At 37.8% G+C, this 16,962-nt stretch overlaps 1 protein-coding gene across 1 annotated transcript in view; it reads left to right on the top strand.

Moving 5' to 3' along the window:
• Positions 1-16,962, top strand: part of LOC105463508 (dachsous cadherin-related 2) — a 269,926-nt gene that overhangs the window by 153,136 nt on the left and 99,828 nt on the right. Inside the window, exons 4-7 of the mRNA XM_011710642.3 lie at positions 5,103-5,339; positions 6,708-7,724; positions 10,470-10,657; positions 11,768-11,867. Coding sequence (XP_011708944.2) covers positions 5,103-5,339; positions 6,708-7,724; positions 10,470-10,657; positions 11,768-11,867 — 1,542 coding nt within the window. The remainder of the gene's footprint in view (positions 1-5,102; positions 5,340-6,707; positions 7,725-10,469; positions 10,658-11,767; positions 11,868-16,962) is intronic.

Raw genomic sequence — 16,962 nt, forward strand, 5'->3', positions numbered from 1 at the left:
TTTTTGTAGAATAAGAATCCTGTTTTTAAGGAAATGTGCTCTGCATTTATTTCTAGAGGCCCACATTTTAATGTCTAATCTTAGTTTACACCATAGTTTACAAGTTTCCTTCATAGTTCTGAAAAAGTTAAATAAATAACCAAATATATCTTCTTTTTCTGAATATCTTTAAAATATATTTTTTTCATTTACAAAGTTAACATATAATTATTAAAAATTTTTAAACTATAGGAATGTAAGAAGTGAAAAGTGAGCTTCTCATAATCTCAACACACAAAGATGACTTCCCTTGACAGTTCCTATCCTTTCATATTTTTCAGTGTGCATAGTTCTGTGTGTACACACATCGTATTTGTATTAGTGTTTGTACTCATACTTCACATAGTGTTCTGTAATCAAATGTTCTCAGCAGGTTTTCATGAGTTTTTCTTTTACATTAAATAGAGATATTCCATGATTTTAAAAATGTTTGGCTGGGCGTGGTGGCTCACACCTGTAATCCCAGCACTTTGGGAGGCCGAGATGGGCAGATCACAAGGTCAGGAGTTCGAGACCAGCTTGTCCAATGTGGTGCAACCCCGCTTTACTAAAACTACAAAAATTAGCTAGGTGTGGTGGTGGGCGCCTGTAGTCCTAGCTACTCAGGAGGCTGAGGCAGGAGAATCGCTTGAATCCGGGAGGCAGAGGTTGCAGTGAGCCGAGAGCACACCACTGCACTCCAGACTGGGCAACAGAGTGAGATTCCATCTCAAAAAAAGTTTGTTCATGTGATTATTACTTTTATGTGTTAACTTGAATAGTCCATGAGATGCCCAGATAGCTGATCAAACACTGTTTCTGGGTGTCTCTGTGAGTGGGTTTTCATTTGAATTGGTGAACTGTGTAAAGCAGGTGGCCCTCCCTAGAATGGGTGAGCATCATCTAATTCATTGAGGGCCTGAAAAAAGAACAAAAAGGTGGAGGAAGGGTGAATTTGCTCTCTGCCTAACAGCTTGAGCTGAGACATCAGTCTCTTGCCCTCAGTGCTTCTGGCTCTAAGGCCACCAGACCCTGACTAGAATCTACACCACTGACTAGCTGGCTCTCAGGCTTTCAAACTATACCATCAGCTTTTCTAGGTCTCCAGCTTGCAGATGGGTGAACATGGGACTTCTCCGACTTCATAATCTCAGCCAATTCCTTAACATAAATCTCACTTTATATCTATCTATTAATGTCTATCTGTCTATCTCTGTATGTAGATATGAGAGATATAAGACCTATAGATATCTGTATCTACACAGAGAGAGATCCCATTGGTTTGTTTCTCTGGAGAATCCTGGCTAATACGTGCAGTACTGACATTATTAAGCACAATGGATTGATAACATAGACTCACTTTTGCAACTTGTTTGTCACATAAAATGGAGCATGTAAAATCTTTCTAGATGAAAACGTGTATTTACTTTATTTTGATGCGACATAGTATTCTATTGTATTGACATACCACAATAGAGTGAACCATCCATTCTTTTCTTGATGCATATTGAGGTCATTTTCAGTGTTCCAAATGACATCCTCTTGATTTATTTCTGTGTACTTACACAAATATATGGTACATTTCCGCGTTATTGAATGTGAACAATTAGAATTTTGATAAATATCACCAAAATGCCTTTTGGAGAATGTACATAAATAACAACCTGTTATTAACTCTGGATATTATCACTTAAATATTTTAGGAAAACAGAGAGGTAAAAATGAGGTAGTGGTTTTAGTTTTGCATTTTCATTATTATTAGTGATTTTGAGCAGTACTGTATTTATTAACATTTTATTATTTCTTATCTAAACTACCTGTCCTTACCCACTCCTAATCGAACTTTCAGTTATTTTCCATTTTGTTTACAGAACTCTCTTCTCCTTATGTATAGTAAATTGTCGTTTATATATTTTCAAAATGTCTTTTAATTTTATTTATAAATTATTGAGTAAACTAATGAGTAAATGAGGGACTGATATAAAATATTAAAAACTGGTAATTAAGTAAGACATGTTAAGTTCATAATAGGCACATGTACCCAGGCTGCTGTGGGGTCATAGAACAGTGGTAGCTACAGCTAAGTGGAGAAAAAAGAAGGCCAGCTGTCCCAGATGAAACTTGAGCTGTGTTTTAAAATATGACTAGAGGCCAAGCGCAGTGGCTCACACCTATAATCCTTTGGGAGGCCGAGGCGGGCAAATCACGAGGTCAGGAGTTCGAGACCCGGCTGGCCAACATGGTGAAACCCTGTCTCTACTAAAAATACAAAAATTAGCCGGGCATGGTGGTGTGCGCCTGTAATCCCAGCTACTGAGGAGGCTGAGGCAGGAGAATCACTTGAACCCAGGAGGCAGAGGTCGCAGTGAGCCGAGATCATGCCACTGTACTCTAACCTGGGCGACACAACGAGACTTCATCTCAATAATAATAATAAAAAAATAAAATACAACTAGAAATTGTTATGTCAAAGAAGATGAAGAAGTTGTTCTGGGAAGAGGATGCAACAATCCAGGTGGAAGACAGCAAGGTCTTTTCTGGAAATTACAAATTGTTCACTTTGCCTAGAGCAAAAGTTACTGTACAGAGAACTATGACACAGAGAGCTATGAGATGGGGTTACAGAGAGGGAGAGGGGCCATTGTGAATGGCTTGGTATGTTAAGGCATTTGAGATTTACCCTGAAAACTTGGGGAGTCATCGATGTGCCTAGATTTGAATTTCAAGACAACTAGTCTAACACAAATATAAAAATAGTTCAGAAGGAGTCAGTCGGGGTGCAGGAAGACCAGGTTGTGTTGAGGCAGACATTAAATTTTTCATTGTCATAATTATCAGGGGTCAACATAAAATCTTTTAAAACGTCTCTGGAATTGGAATTCAGTAGTAGCTCTGGAAGAATATATACCTGGCGAGTGGGGATGGTTGCGGTAGAGAGACTTTTTCTTCTCTTCTGTACACATATGCGTATATTCAAGTTTTATTTTTCAATCAATTAGAGACTTTAATACTAAAGCAATATTTTTTTCAAAAAACTGCACCAGTAACAGATGGGAAAGATCTGACTTGGAAATCTTTTTGATAAGTACTGAGTGCTTTGATGGACCATCAAATCAGTCTGAAACCAAATGGGAATATGGCTACTAAAAACTGGTGTAGTAATAGTTGGTTACATTAGTATTTTATAGTATTCTAATAAAGAGTGTTTATTACTCTGTAACAGTAAAATTGTATATGGAAGCAAAGTTTGTTGACTTTGGGTGTCAAAATTGAGATGATCAACTTGGACCATATTTAGGAGAAAGAACTGTGAGAGAAATGACTTAAAATCATATTAGGTAAGGAATAATTAAAGAAAATGGTTATATATGTATGTATGTATACATATATATCACAAATTGTCAAAACTGTACCCCTTAAACATATGTAATTTTATTGGTCAACTATACCTCAATAAAGCTGGGGAAAAAAGGAAAATGAGGATGTTTAGAGCAGGCCAAGCAAGATATTTGATTTCAGTAAATAAGAATATTTTATTAAATTCCTAATAGAAATAGAAACAAGAAATTGAAGTTGCAAGAGGGCAGATTTTTATACAAAAAAGGAAGAAATCAAATGGATGTCACCTTTTAATGCCCAGAAACTGATATCCCTGATATTTTTGCCAACTTCTCCTAAACTGGCAAAGACTGCAGTATTCATTCATTTCACTAATTGTTATGGCTAGTTGTACATGATGAATTCCATAAAGGCCAGCCATTTGTTTGCAAATTCTTTTAATAAGTTTGCATACATTTGTCTCATTAAATAAAACTAACAGGTTCATTTCGTAAGTTGATTGTATTAGATCTGTTTTCAGGTTTTTAAACTAGTACACTAAGTGGTAGTATTAATAATATTAAATAATTCAATTTGTCAGTATTACCAAATCTGTTCCCAACTTAGCCATAAATACCTTCTCTCACATACTCTACATACATAAGCCTAAGTTGCCACTCTTGTCCCCATTATCTTTACATTTGCTGAAGTTTTGTTGTACACAGCTATTGTATTATTTCTTCTCACCAACAAAGATGGAGTGGAGTCAGTCGAAAAAGACAGCTACCCTACACAGTCTAGTTCAGGGTAAACGTCAAACACCTCATAAGATAAAATTTTAGTTTCATCCTGTAGACTTGGGATTCTGACACTTGAGCAGGTTGTAATCACCCTGCAACTCTGCGCTAGCCTGCATAGAATACACTGGACTATGGGATATAATCTGTTCTTCTGTCATCTTGGGCTGGTGATATGGTAAGGCCTAAAAAAGATAACACAATTTACATTTTTCTAGTGCCTTTATATACTTCTAAAATGTCTAATGTTTTAGCTCTAAGAAAATATTGCTTACCTAACATAATTTGGGCATTGTTTTGCAAATATGCTCAAGTTCTTTGGTTGGCAAATACATGTATCAGTTCATCTCCAGAGAACAGAACCAACAGGATGTGTGTGTGTGTGTGTGTGTGTGTGTGTGTGTGTGTGTATGAGGAGATTGATCACAAGGAGTTGGCTCATGTGATTATGAAGGCTGGTAAGTCCCAAGATCTGCAGGGTGAGCAGATCCATCAGGCTGATCCAGGAGAGCTGTGAGTGTTGCTTCAGTCTCGGTCCAAAGACCTGAGAACCAGGAGAGCCAATCGTACAGTTTGAGACTGAAGACCAGCAGCCTTGAGACCTAGGAAGAGCCAATGCTTCTGAGTCTGAAGGCTGGAGAAGAACCAATGCCCCAGCTTGAGAGCAGGAGTCATTCTCTCTTCGTCAGCTTTTTTGTTCTATTCAGGCCTTCAATGGATTGGGCAAGGTCCACCCACGTTAGGGAGGATGATCTGCTTTATTCACAGATTTAAATGTTAATCTCATCCAAAAACACCCTCACACACACTCAAAATAATGTTTGATCAGATGTCTGGACATCCTGTGGCCCAGTTAAGTTAACGTATAAATAAAACATCACAATACACTTAACAGACCAGGTGTTCCTATTGCTCGTCAGTGTTTATTGCATGTTATCTGTTTACCAATGTTTTCTTTTCCCTACCCAGGAATTATTTACTTAACATCACCTCTTAGTCATTTGGAATCTACCACACTTTCGTTGATGGTTTCTGCTCAAGACAGTGGTGGGCTCACAGCTGTCATTAATGCTGAAGTCACCATACACATTTTCCAGACAACTCTGGCACCTGCTGAATTTGAAAGGCCTAAGTACACTTTCTTAGTTTATGAAGATGTGCCTGAAGATAGTCCCATTGGAACAGTGAAAGCAAGAGAGCCCCTGAGTAAGTACTTATTTCTTATGCTGAATGGAAGTCCATTATTGGAACATTTCTTGTTTTGTCCTAGGCAGTACAATCTTGAATAATCTTTTCTTCTTTCCATGCAAATCAAAACAAGGGAGATAACACAACCTGTGGCTTGCTCTTTGTTCTTCCAACATTGTTTCTATCCATCCCACAATTTTTTTTTCTGATCACAAAAATAATAGGCATTTTTAAAAGAATGTTTAAAACAATACAGATTATAATATACAAAGTATATGTCTCCTATAACCCACTCACCAAAACACACACACATACACACTCACACACAATTTACAAGTTTTTGACAAAAATGCATCCTTCTGTATTTGTTGTTATAGAGCTTCTTTCCCCACTTAGTATATACTGAGCAACTTTCCAGATAACTGGACGTCATTCTGTCTCCCTAAAAGACAGTTGTAGAGTATTTCAACTTAGGAAGGAACAGGAGGGGACCAGGAAGAGGACAAGCTCTTTGGAGAGGTAATTCATTTCTAGGAATTTATCCTGCAGAGGTTCCTCTACAAGTGTGAAAAAGTCACACACGGCTATTTGCTCAAGTACTATTTGGACTAGCAAGATTTTTTAAATCATTCAAACTGGTAGCAAATGTAAACATAAAACATACCTAAGTTGAAATACTATACAATCTCTATGGAGAGTATTTGCCCTTCATAGGTAGATATAACAGAGAAACATCAACATAAATTTAACTTGACTTCCTCAAATATATATAAAAAAGGTATCTGAATTATTTTCTGAATATCTTTCCCTTTTAACTAATGTAAGAAGGATGAAGGAAGATATGAAACCTGTGCCTTGCTCTTTTCCCTTTGGACATTCTTTTCGTACACCAAAAAATTCTTAAAACCACGTGTCCACTTTTCAGCAGGCTTTGGAGAGCAGAGGAATTAAGACATTGCACAGTAGTCTCCGTAGATGGAGAATATACAATCACGCGTCCTTAACGATGGGAAATGTTTTAAGAAATGCCTCATTAGAAAATTTTGTCAGTGTGCAGACGTCACAGAGGATACTCAGATGGTGTGGCCTACCAGACACCTAGGCTAAATGTTATAATCGATTGCTCTTAGGTTACGAACCTGCACAGCATATTACTGCAGTTAATACTGTAGGCAGTTGTACCTCAAAGGTAAGGATTTATGTATGTGAACATAGAAAAGGTACAATAAAATACGGTGTCAGAATCTTACGGAACCATCATAATATATGTGGTCCATCATTGGAGTGTCATTAGGCAGTGGATGACTGTATTAATATTTCAATTTCTAAGTTTCCAGTGGGTCCACCCTTTTGACATACAGTGGTTGCCCCCTCTCTCTTTTTCAGACTCCTCAGAACCCATCTTTTACAGGATTTCTTCTGGTGATCTCGGCAGAAAGTTCTCCATTCACCCGTGGCTGGGCACTATTCGCACCCGGAAGCCCCTGGATCACGAGACGCAGCCAGTGGTTGTGCTCACCGTGCAGGCGCAGCTCGGCAGCGCCCCAGCCTGCAGCAGCACAGAGGTCAATATAACTGTCCTGGATGTCAATGACAACCACCCAGCGTTCCTCAGGACCTCGGATGAGATTAGAATATCGCAGACCACGCAGCCTGGCACAGCCTTGTACCTCGCACGTGCGGAGGACAGAGACAGTGGGCGGAACGGACTCCTCCGGTACTCCATCGCCAGCCCGCAGCCGGGCGTCTTTGCCATCGATAGAGCCCTGGGGGTGCTGTTCCTCAACGGCAGCCTGGGCGCGGGCGAGCGCCGGGAGCTCACGCTGATTCTCAGGGCCGAAGACCAAGGCGTGCCTCCTCGGGCAGCCCTGCTGGTGCTGACAATCGTTATCGAGAAACGCGAACACAGCCCATCCTGGACTTTCGAACATTTGGTCTATCAAGTGGAAGTCAGTGAGTCTCTCTCACCGACGACACAAATACTGCAAACACAGGCGCACCCGCTTGGCCCCAAGCGTGCAGCCTCGCCGCTTAGGTACTCGCTGGAACCCAGCGTAGACTCTGCTGTGTTTGGAATCCGCCCTTACACGGGCTGGATTTATTTGCGGCGACAGCTTGACTATGAATCCACCCAAACATACAATTTTAGAGTGTTTGCTTGGATCCCCGAGGACGGATTGTTGCAAAATGTGAGCACTACAGTCACTGTTCATGTCCGGGATGAGAATGACAATTCCCCCACCTTCTTGCATGATGTGCTGTTTCTGAAAGTCGAAGAGAGCCCTGTTCCCCAAGGTGTAATAGGCAAAATTACAGCTATTGACATGGACTATGGAAGGAATGGACAGCTATTATATTTCCTTTTGTCTGATGGAAGATTCTTCAAGATGAATCCTAATACAGGTAGCACTTCATAGTTTCCACCTATTCCTTTAAAATGAGGATTGAGTACTATCACACTGGTCTTTAAGTAAAAATACAAATAAAAAATTCAATAAAATCAAGATTGAGAAAACTCAAATCGTTAGGTGTAGCATTAGTGCATACATGCAATTGAAATACGGTTTTTAATAAATACAGTATTCGATTACTGTATTGTGAGATCTTAAAAATGGAGTAAAAATTGAACAGAGTTTCTCCCATAGTAATTCATACTTTCCTTGCATCACATCCACATCTTGCCAATATATGGATTTTTTTCTGAACTAGAGGTATAGTCAGAACTGGATTGAATATATCCTTGTGTAAAGGCTAATTTTTTCAGCAACCATCCTTTTCCATTTGTAGACATTTAAAAAATGTCAAGATGTATTTTGTGAAATATAAATATCATCAATGTAAAGCTAGAAATGAATTCATTGGTTAAGATTTCCAAATCACTCTCAGAATGTATATCTTTATTCTCATTCTGACAGGGGAACCAGAGGAAAAAGGGGAATAATCACCATGAAATGTTTGAAGTCTGAATTAAGAAATTAAAGATTAAAAGTCACTATATTTTAAAATGTATGTTGTGTAAGTTTATAGGGAGTTTATTTAATCCTTGCAATGAAATATATTTATACTGCAAATACATAGCCAGGAAACTGAGACTCGGATAGCTCAAGTAGTACCCCCAAAGTCATGCAGCTGGTAAGATGAGAGGAAGCCCCCTCTTTGTGTGGGTCCAGCAGACACCATCTGTGTCATAACCTGGGCAGATGGCACCGTGCCTTTAGTGGGACAGACTTTACATTCAGTTCTGATGAACTTCAAGCCTTTGTTCTCAAGCCTCTGTTCTGTGAATTAGGAGAAGGTGACCTTTCTCAGCAGATGGAGGTTTTCACAGGGCACATGACTTGCCAAGAAGGTTGCAAGCTGCCTTTCCACTCTCATTCACTCCCTAAGCTGGGACTCCTTCTGACGGGGCAAAACCATACAGGTATACAGGATCGACCCTGCTTGCGCTTTACTTCCATATGGCTAGTTTTCAAGGTCTTCTATTTCACTTGTTTTTTTCTTTAGAAATAAGCAAACTACAGTTGATTCCCCCTTGATCTTCCCTCCCCTATAAGACCAGGTGTCCATTCCTCATTTCATTGCATGGCTTTAAGCAAGTAGCTTAAGCTCAGAGCTGTTTCCTTACCATGAATACAGGAGACAATTCCTGACATGCCCTGTGCCATGCTTTGAGGGGGAAAGAGCTAAAGAGTATGAAGGGGCTTGGAAGAATATGTGCTTGTAAACTGTTCCTCCTCCCAAGGACAGCAGGGTGCAAGGCAGGGTGGAGGGTGACCTTCAGAGCCTAGGAGACACACCCCCTTTTCATCCAGTTCTCTGGGCAGTCTTCCAAGTGACCAGGAGTTGAGCTCCTGTGGAACCATACCCTGGTGTCGCCCATCCCCCGCTCAGCCGGAGCTGCAGTCTTTTACATCCCCGATCTCCAAGGCTGCTGCTTATCCATCAGATTTGCTTTATGAATAAAAATCTGTTTGCCATTCAGAAGTTAAGGTCTTCAGAGGAGACTTACAGTTTGGAATTTAAAAAATGCAATTGTGTATATGATCTATATTAAAACCTCAGAGTAAACACTATAAATATAGTTTATATATTAACAGTAAACAGTTATCATAAACACTGCTCACCAATTCAGCAACTTACCTAAATGAGAATTGTCATTTTTGTTCCTTGTTTCCACTTTCTTTTTATGCAATGCTATTTTATTTGTATTAAGACGAAAAAAGTTTTTAGCCGTAGAAATGTTTGTCGGTAGCTGCTTTATGCTCACGTTCTTACAGGTACATTTTCTTTTTCATAAATGATGAGGAAACCAATGCTTGGCAGAGCTCTCTAACAGGAGACAGGCTATTGGACCAAGTGCTTGTCTTCCCATGGTCCCTGGCAATAGGGAGAGGCAGTTAAATGTTACACCTGGGTCTCCATGACTGACACATGAGGAAAGTTACCAACGGTAGTGTAGCTCTAGGCAGAAATATTTGAAATAAAGCTTCTAAAGCATTAAGAGTTTTTAGGAAGTAAGTATCCATTGCTACATGTCTATTTTGTGAGATAAAAAACAAATACCTGTGTACATAAAACACAAACCATTGCCTAAGGAATATGATTTGATTTTCAGCAAGATGTGTAGCCATTATGTTAAAGTAGTGATAACAGCTGCCTTTTGTGTAATCATGTATAGCTTGCACAATACTTTTAAATGTGTGATTACATTTCTTCCTGACAGTAGTCCCAGGCTCGGAGGGGCCATTCCATGTCTGAGGCCCAAATCCAGAACTTGTGTCAGAGCTAACGTGCTTTCCATCATCCTGTATAGCAGCATAAGGAGGGATAAGCAGCAATTTAAAATCTTCTCAATCATTACTAAGTTCCCGCAGAGTTTTATCATTTTTATGAATTCATTTTTATTAGCTCAAATGATTGATGGATGATAATTTGAAATACAAAGAATAACAAATATAAAGTGACATTTTCAGGAGCAACTTGAGAAAATTTTTCAACAGTACCATAGAGCCAAACTACTATGTAGATGGTCTTAGAAGTCGCATGTTCGCTCAAAGCTTTGTGTTTGGTTTTCCTTCTGGAAATTGTTCTGGCCGCGGTGTGCCTGGTACACAGTGCCTGTGTCTTGTTCTGCTCTGTGCCCCGCAGGAGAGTTGATCAATTGGGTGGCACTGGATCGTGAGCACCGGGGGCACCATCAGATGACTGTGCTAGTGACAGACCGTGGCTCCCCACCACGAAATGCCACCATGGTGGTTTACGTCTCAGTTACTGACATCAATGATAACAGGCCCTTCTTCCCCCAGTGTCTGCCTGGAAAGGAGTTGCACGTGAAGGTTTGTGAAGTAACCTTGCAAGGAAGTTGTAATATCTTAAGTCATTTGTTTTGAGCACCATCTTGTGGTAAAACATGTGAATGTATCACATCAGTCTTGGTGTGGCAGAGCGTACTTTTTTCTAGAAGACCTAGATATTGTGCACATTAAAAAAAAAAAAAAAGGCCGGGCGCGGTGGCTCAAGCCTGTAATCCCAGCACTTTGGGAGGCCGAGACGGGCGGATCACGAGGTCAGGAGATCGAGACCATCCTGGCTAACACAATGAAACCCCGTCTCCACTAAAAATACAAAAAAAATTAGCCGGGCGTGGTGGCGGAGCCTGTAGTCCAGCTACTCGGGAGGCTGAGGCAGGAGAATGGCGGGAACCCGGGAGGCGGAGCTTGCAGTGAGCCGAGATCGCGCCACTGCACTCCAGCCTGGGCGACAGAGCGAGACTCCGCCTCAAAAAAAAAAAAAAAAAAAAAAAAACTTTTAAGAAGGTAAATGAATCTATGTGCTCTTTGGAATTGTACCTCTAGTTGCTTTCTATTAATAAGTGTAGTTCAGCCCTTTGTATACAAACTGAATGGTGCTTCAGGATAATGCTCAGACGTGGCTTGTTTTTCCAGTAGTTTGCATGCAACTCTTTGTGCAGAGCTTGCACATTTCAATATTTCAGGACAGCTCCTGATAACTGATATGTCCTGTATGAGTTTTGTTTTCTGAATTAAAGGTTCATACTTATTTTAAGCATATTTTAAGCCGTAGCAACTACCTTTCAAAAAATGTCCTAAGAGATGATGGATGAATGAGAATATGCTAGAAATCTTAAAATACACCAAAAATCTAAGATTGTTTAGTAAGTCCAATTTCTTTTTCTTTTGGTCAGAATTAGTTCAGATGCCTCAGATAATTCAGTATAATTGAATAAAAGATTTAATTTGTAAGGAGGATTCTTTTCATGGACTTACACCCATATAATTTTTACATGGTATGCATTTGAATTATATGTGGATTTAAGATAGTTTAAAATGTTAAAATGTATAATGTATTCATTCATTTAAAAGTCCACTGATATTTCTTTTTAAACTTTTGTTAACTCATTTGTAAGCTGTTTGTTTTAATGGCAGGTTCTGGAAGGTCAACCAGTAAAAATGTTGGTCACAACTGTGTTTGCAAAGGATCCTGATGAAGGAAATAATGCAGAAGTTATATACTCAGTATCTTCAGGTAAAAATTACTGTTCATACAGGATTAAGAACTTTTAGGATTTCTGCTTTCATTTATCAACTATCCCCTTCTGGGAAAACAAGTTCTATTTTGATTACTTAGAATGCTGTAGTTAATTTTGAAAACACACCAAGTTACAAACAAAATTCTTTTGCTATTGTCAAGAGCTACTTTCAGTTTTTGAAAAATAATTTATAAGTTTAATAAAAAATCAGAGTAGCTTTTTACATTCCTAATAGAAACCATTCATCTTTAGTGAATAACTTGCAATAATGTGAAGTACAAATTTACTTTTGTTGATAGGAAAGTGTTAGGGGATAAGAATTGGTATTAAGTATGATTAAGAGTTCCAAGCATCCTTGAATCTTTATGAAGACTAAATACTTGTAAGGTCGGAGTAAATCATGCCTAGAAAATGTCACATGTATACATATATGTGTGTGTATGGGGAAATTTTATTGAAGTGGGCTTACTATTATGTTTTCTGTTGGAATGTGCAGGCCTCAGCTCTTTTCAAGTTATTTACTTTAGTTGGCATTGTGTTTTATAGCACTTTAAAAGACATTTGGTGCTTTGTCATGTTTGATACAAACATAGGACATAGGAAAGAAGAGACAACATTGTCCTTACCCACAGATAATTTGATTGTCTTCATTGAAAACCCAAGAGATACTATTGGCAACCCTTTGGAATTAATAAAATAGCCAATTTTCTGGAAACAATGTCAACATGTGAAACTCACTGGTATTTTTAAAACTTAGGAGTTTCCAAAGATCTCATTCACTATGGTGAATTTACAAAGAAAATGAAAGGGTGTAGGGGCATATCTACTGTGAAGCTAATGAAGCTTAGTTTTAGGGTGTTTTACTTGCATAGCCTCCCCAGGGAGAGGGGAAAGTGGAAAATTTATTTTTCTTAAGGAAGGCCTCTCAAACTATACAAACTTCAAAACAATACAAATAGGATCTCTCTCTATTAGGGGCATAGAAAAAATTCCAGTATAACTTGTACAAAACTTTCATACAGAAAAGTAAAAAGTATTAATGAAGGACATAAAAGAATGAAATGAAAAGCTGTATCATGTTCTTGCTTGGGAAGACTCAATATCCTAAAGATGACAATTCTTAACAAAAATATAATTATTAATTCAGTATGATTTCAATAAAAATTTAAATGAGGCTTTGATAGAATTTGACAAGCTGACTCTAAAAGTCATGTGGAAGAGCAAAAGACAAGGAATAACTAAGACAATGTCCAAAAAACAAGTGGGAAGCTGGCCCTACCCAGTCTTAATTTATAAAATTTCATAATTAAGACACTATTATATTGATTCACTCATTAATAAATAGACCAGTTGAAAAGAGTAGGGGTGACACTTTACACATATGGAAACTTGACATATGAGGGGGCAGAAAATAAATGGGGAAAAGATGGACTACCAATACGTGACGCTGATGTGCCTGGTCACCTACAGGGAAAAATATCTCTACTCTCAGCATATCAAAGATGAGTCTTATTAAATGTAGAAATCTTTAACTCTTACAAAAGAAAATATGAGAGTGTTTATACATATGGCATTGGGAATAAAGAAGATGGTTTAAATAAGAAGAAAAGCAAAAGTTCACAAAGAAGTAGATACATAAAACTACATGAAAATTGAAAACACTACAAAATATGCCATTGTTTACAATTTGATTAGTCAAGTCACAAATTGGGAAAAGATAATTACAGCCCAGTAACCAATACAAAATTAGTATTCAGAATTTATTAAGAACTCCTGCAAACCAATAAGAAAAAGACAATAAATAATAAAACTGGACAAAGAATATTAACAGACAACTCAAAGAAAAGAAGCCTGAATAATTAAAAAGATTTTTAAAGCATGCCCAGACTCCTTGATATGATGGCTTTGAAGAGCAATGAAGCAATATCTGATAAGATTGGAGATGTGCTTATGCTATACCCTTGCAGTTCTAGTTCTGTTACTCTAGAGGAACTTTATATGTGCAGAGTGAGATTGTAACAGGATATTCATTGAAGCATTGTTTCAGTTGTTTGCGTACTATGGTATATTCACAGAATACTCTACAGCAATGAAAATGAATACAGTAGAGTTTCATACATGGCAGTGTGGATAAATATTAAATCCAAAGTTAAGCAAGGAAGGCAAAAATTTTACAGAAGATAAAAAGAATTTGACGCAAACAGCAGCTTTGAGTTCGTTGCATTGCCTTTCATTGGTAAATTTACATATGCATTTCTTCTCAATACTTCCGTGGTCAGGCAGCCAAATTCTTCTCTCGTGTTTCTATGCCCATATAAACCATCCACATTTATTTACCTATAAGTGTCTTCCCAAGTTTTCAGGACACTTGAATGGTGGATTATACAGACGTAGTGAGCCTGCAGCAGATCCACATTTGGAGACAGCCCTTTCCTCTGTGTTCCTGCTGTCCCCTCCAGAGACTCTCCCCCATCCTCCCCCTCTTTTTTTGTCTTCCCTTTTGTTACTTCTCAAATTTCTCTTTTTATTGTCTTAGCTTATTTTAATCTGGTCCTTGTGAGGAAGAAAAACTGGCTTTGCAGTCATGCATTCAACAATCTTCCTCTGGCTATGAGGTCAGTTAGGTCAATAAGATCTTTGTATCTGTTTTTCCTGTTTTATTTTGGGGTGGAGAAGACAACATAGTGTGCCTGTGAAAGACAATGATGGTGAAGAGGGAAGACACACACATGGCTATAATCCTGCTATAATACCAGTATTTAAAAGCAAGCAAAGCCATGGTATATGTTATTTATGGATGTATGGACTGGAAAGATAAAGCTCAACTTTAGTTATAAAAGTGACTTTCTAAAGAGGAGGGGAATGAGATTTGGAGCTGTATACAGATCCACTCCTTTTCCATTTCTTGGAAAAATTTGAAGAAATATTGAAAATTAATCAATCTAAGAAGTGATACTTTAATGTTCATGTATTTGTGAATGTTCGAAATTTTTTTTTAAATCAGCTTCAAAAATGATACTTGAGGCACATCGATACAAAAATATGAAGATATACATTACATTATTCCTATCTTTATTTTTTATCTGATAGTAAAATAGAAGTGATTACAAAATATATGGTAAAATAATGAGATGAAAATCTGTATAAGGGGAATAAAGGTATGTATCATATTCATGAATGCATTCTATAGTATTTCTATGAGAATAAAATCAATGGGTTAAAGCATAGAAATCACAACTAATAAATGTTACATAATTGCCTGCTCGCATGCTATGAGTTTCTTGAAGACAGGGATTCTTTTTTATTTGCCCTTATATCCCTAATAACTGGTAAAGTATTTGGTCCATCGTAATGAATCAGCAACTGTTGAACTAAAGAATGGAGGGGAGCTTCTAATCAGGATTTTTCTGAGGTTTGAAATGTTTGAAATATTCAGATTTTAAATCTGTTATTTAACTCAAAACCCTGTGATACCAATTTGAATTATAAGCATCAATATGAATGTGTAGATGTGTGCCTGTGTATTCTCTGTCCACTGAAAAGGCCTAGAAATGATGACAAACCCAGAAACAATGAGCACCCCTAATGTCCCAAATAGGTTCTCCCAAAACCATTTTCCACCAAAAGGAACCAGGAGTCCTTGGAGAAATGGTGATGTCAGGTCACAGTCAGGAAATCTACAAGATGAGTCTGCACCATTTTGTCATACCAGTTACAAGGAAGCTACTAAACACTGTTAGGATCATGGAAAGAGATCCAGGAACCAACTTTAAGCAGACCCCAATGTTCAGCGATGGGACAATATGAGCATCAGTAAGGATAATAATGGCAATATATTGAAACACCACTAATATGTTTAAATCATGCTTAATGATTTCCAAAACAAAAGCAAGACAAAATGTTACTTATCATAATTGGAACATTGGTGGATGTTAGTGAGCCAACTCAGTATTTCAAAAACTGTTAAATAAAAGTTTAAGTCATCAAGCATTTATCCTGTGTTTCTTATAATGAACTCTTTCTCTGAAAGTTTCTATATTCCAACTAATATATGAAAAAGGGATGATAAAGCAGAATGCAGTATGTATTGAGTATCCTTTGTCTAAAATGCTTGGGACCAGAAGTGTTTCAGGTTTTGGATTTTTTTTTTTTGGTGGGTTTTTTTTTATTGGAATATTTGCATATATATAATGAGATATCTTGGGGATGAGACCCAAGTCTAAACATGAAATTCATTTTTTATAGACATCTATATGCATAGCCTGAAGGTAATTTCATTCAACACTTTTTATAACTTTGTGCATGAAACAAAGTTTTGACTGTGTTTTGACTGCAACCCATCTGATGAATCACATGTAGAGCTTTCCACTTGTAGTGAGCGTTACGTCAGTATTCAAAAAGTTTTGAATTTTGGAATATTTTGGATCTCATATTTTTGGATTTGGGATGTCAACTTGTATTATACTTCACAATACTTAAAGAATAATTAATGGATCTAGGCTGTGCATCAGTTGGGGGCCAACATCAAAAACAACGAGCTTTTGGCCCATGCCCATAGTCCCAACTGTTTGGGAGGCCAAGATGTGAGGATCACTTGCGACCATGAACTCCAGGCTGCAGTGAGCTATCATGGCACAATTGTGCTCTAGCCTGGGTGACAGAGAGAGACTCATCGTTGTTTTGTTTTTGTTTTTATTTATTTATTTTTAAGGCAGCTAGACCTATGCCTCTGAAGGGAAAAACACTATTTGTGAAGTAGTCTTGCAAAAAAAAAAAAAATCAAACCTGACCTGAATCTTGTCAGTTCCCTAGATCTACCTCCCAATTTAAGGAAAACACAGAGAATAGAGGAATATATTATGCTATATGTTGGAGATGCAACAGCAAATCTAGATCATGGAGAATGTCAGGATACAAGGTCCAGTTTGTTCAACGAATGAATTACAAGAACAGATAAAGAGATGGGTGGCAGGAATCCATAGATTAAAGAAATATGCAATATATGGACTTTATTTTGATTTTAATGTAAACAAATAAGAAAAATAAGGAGTATTTATGGGATGATTGAAAATTTGAAAACTTACCAGATAT

The sequence above is a fragment of the Macaca nemestrina genome, chromosome 3 (genome assembly GCF_043159975.1).
Source record: "Macaca nemestrina isolate mMacNem1 chromosome 3, mMacNem.hap1, whole genome shotgun sequence".
In the NCBI taxonomy this organism is placed as follows: domain Eukaryota; kingdom Metazoa; phylum Chordata; class Mammalia; order Primates; family Cercopithecidae; genus Macaca; species Macaca nemestrina.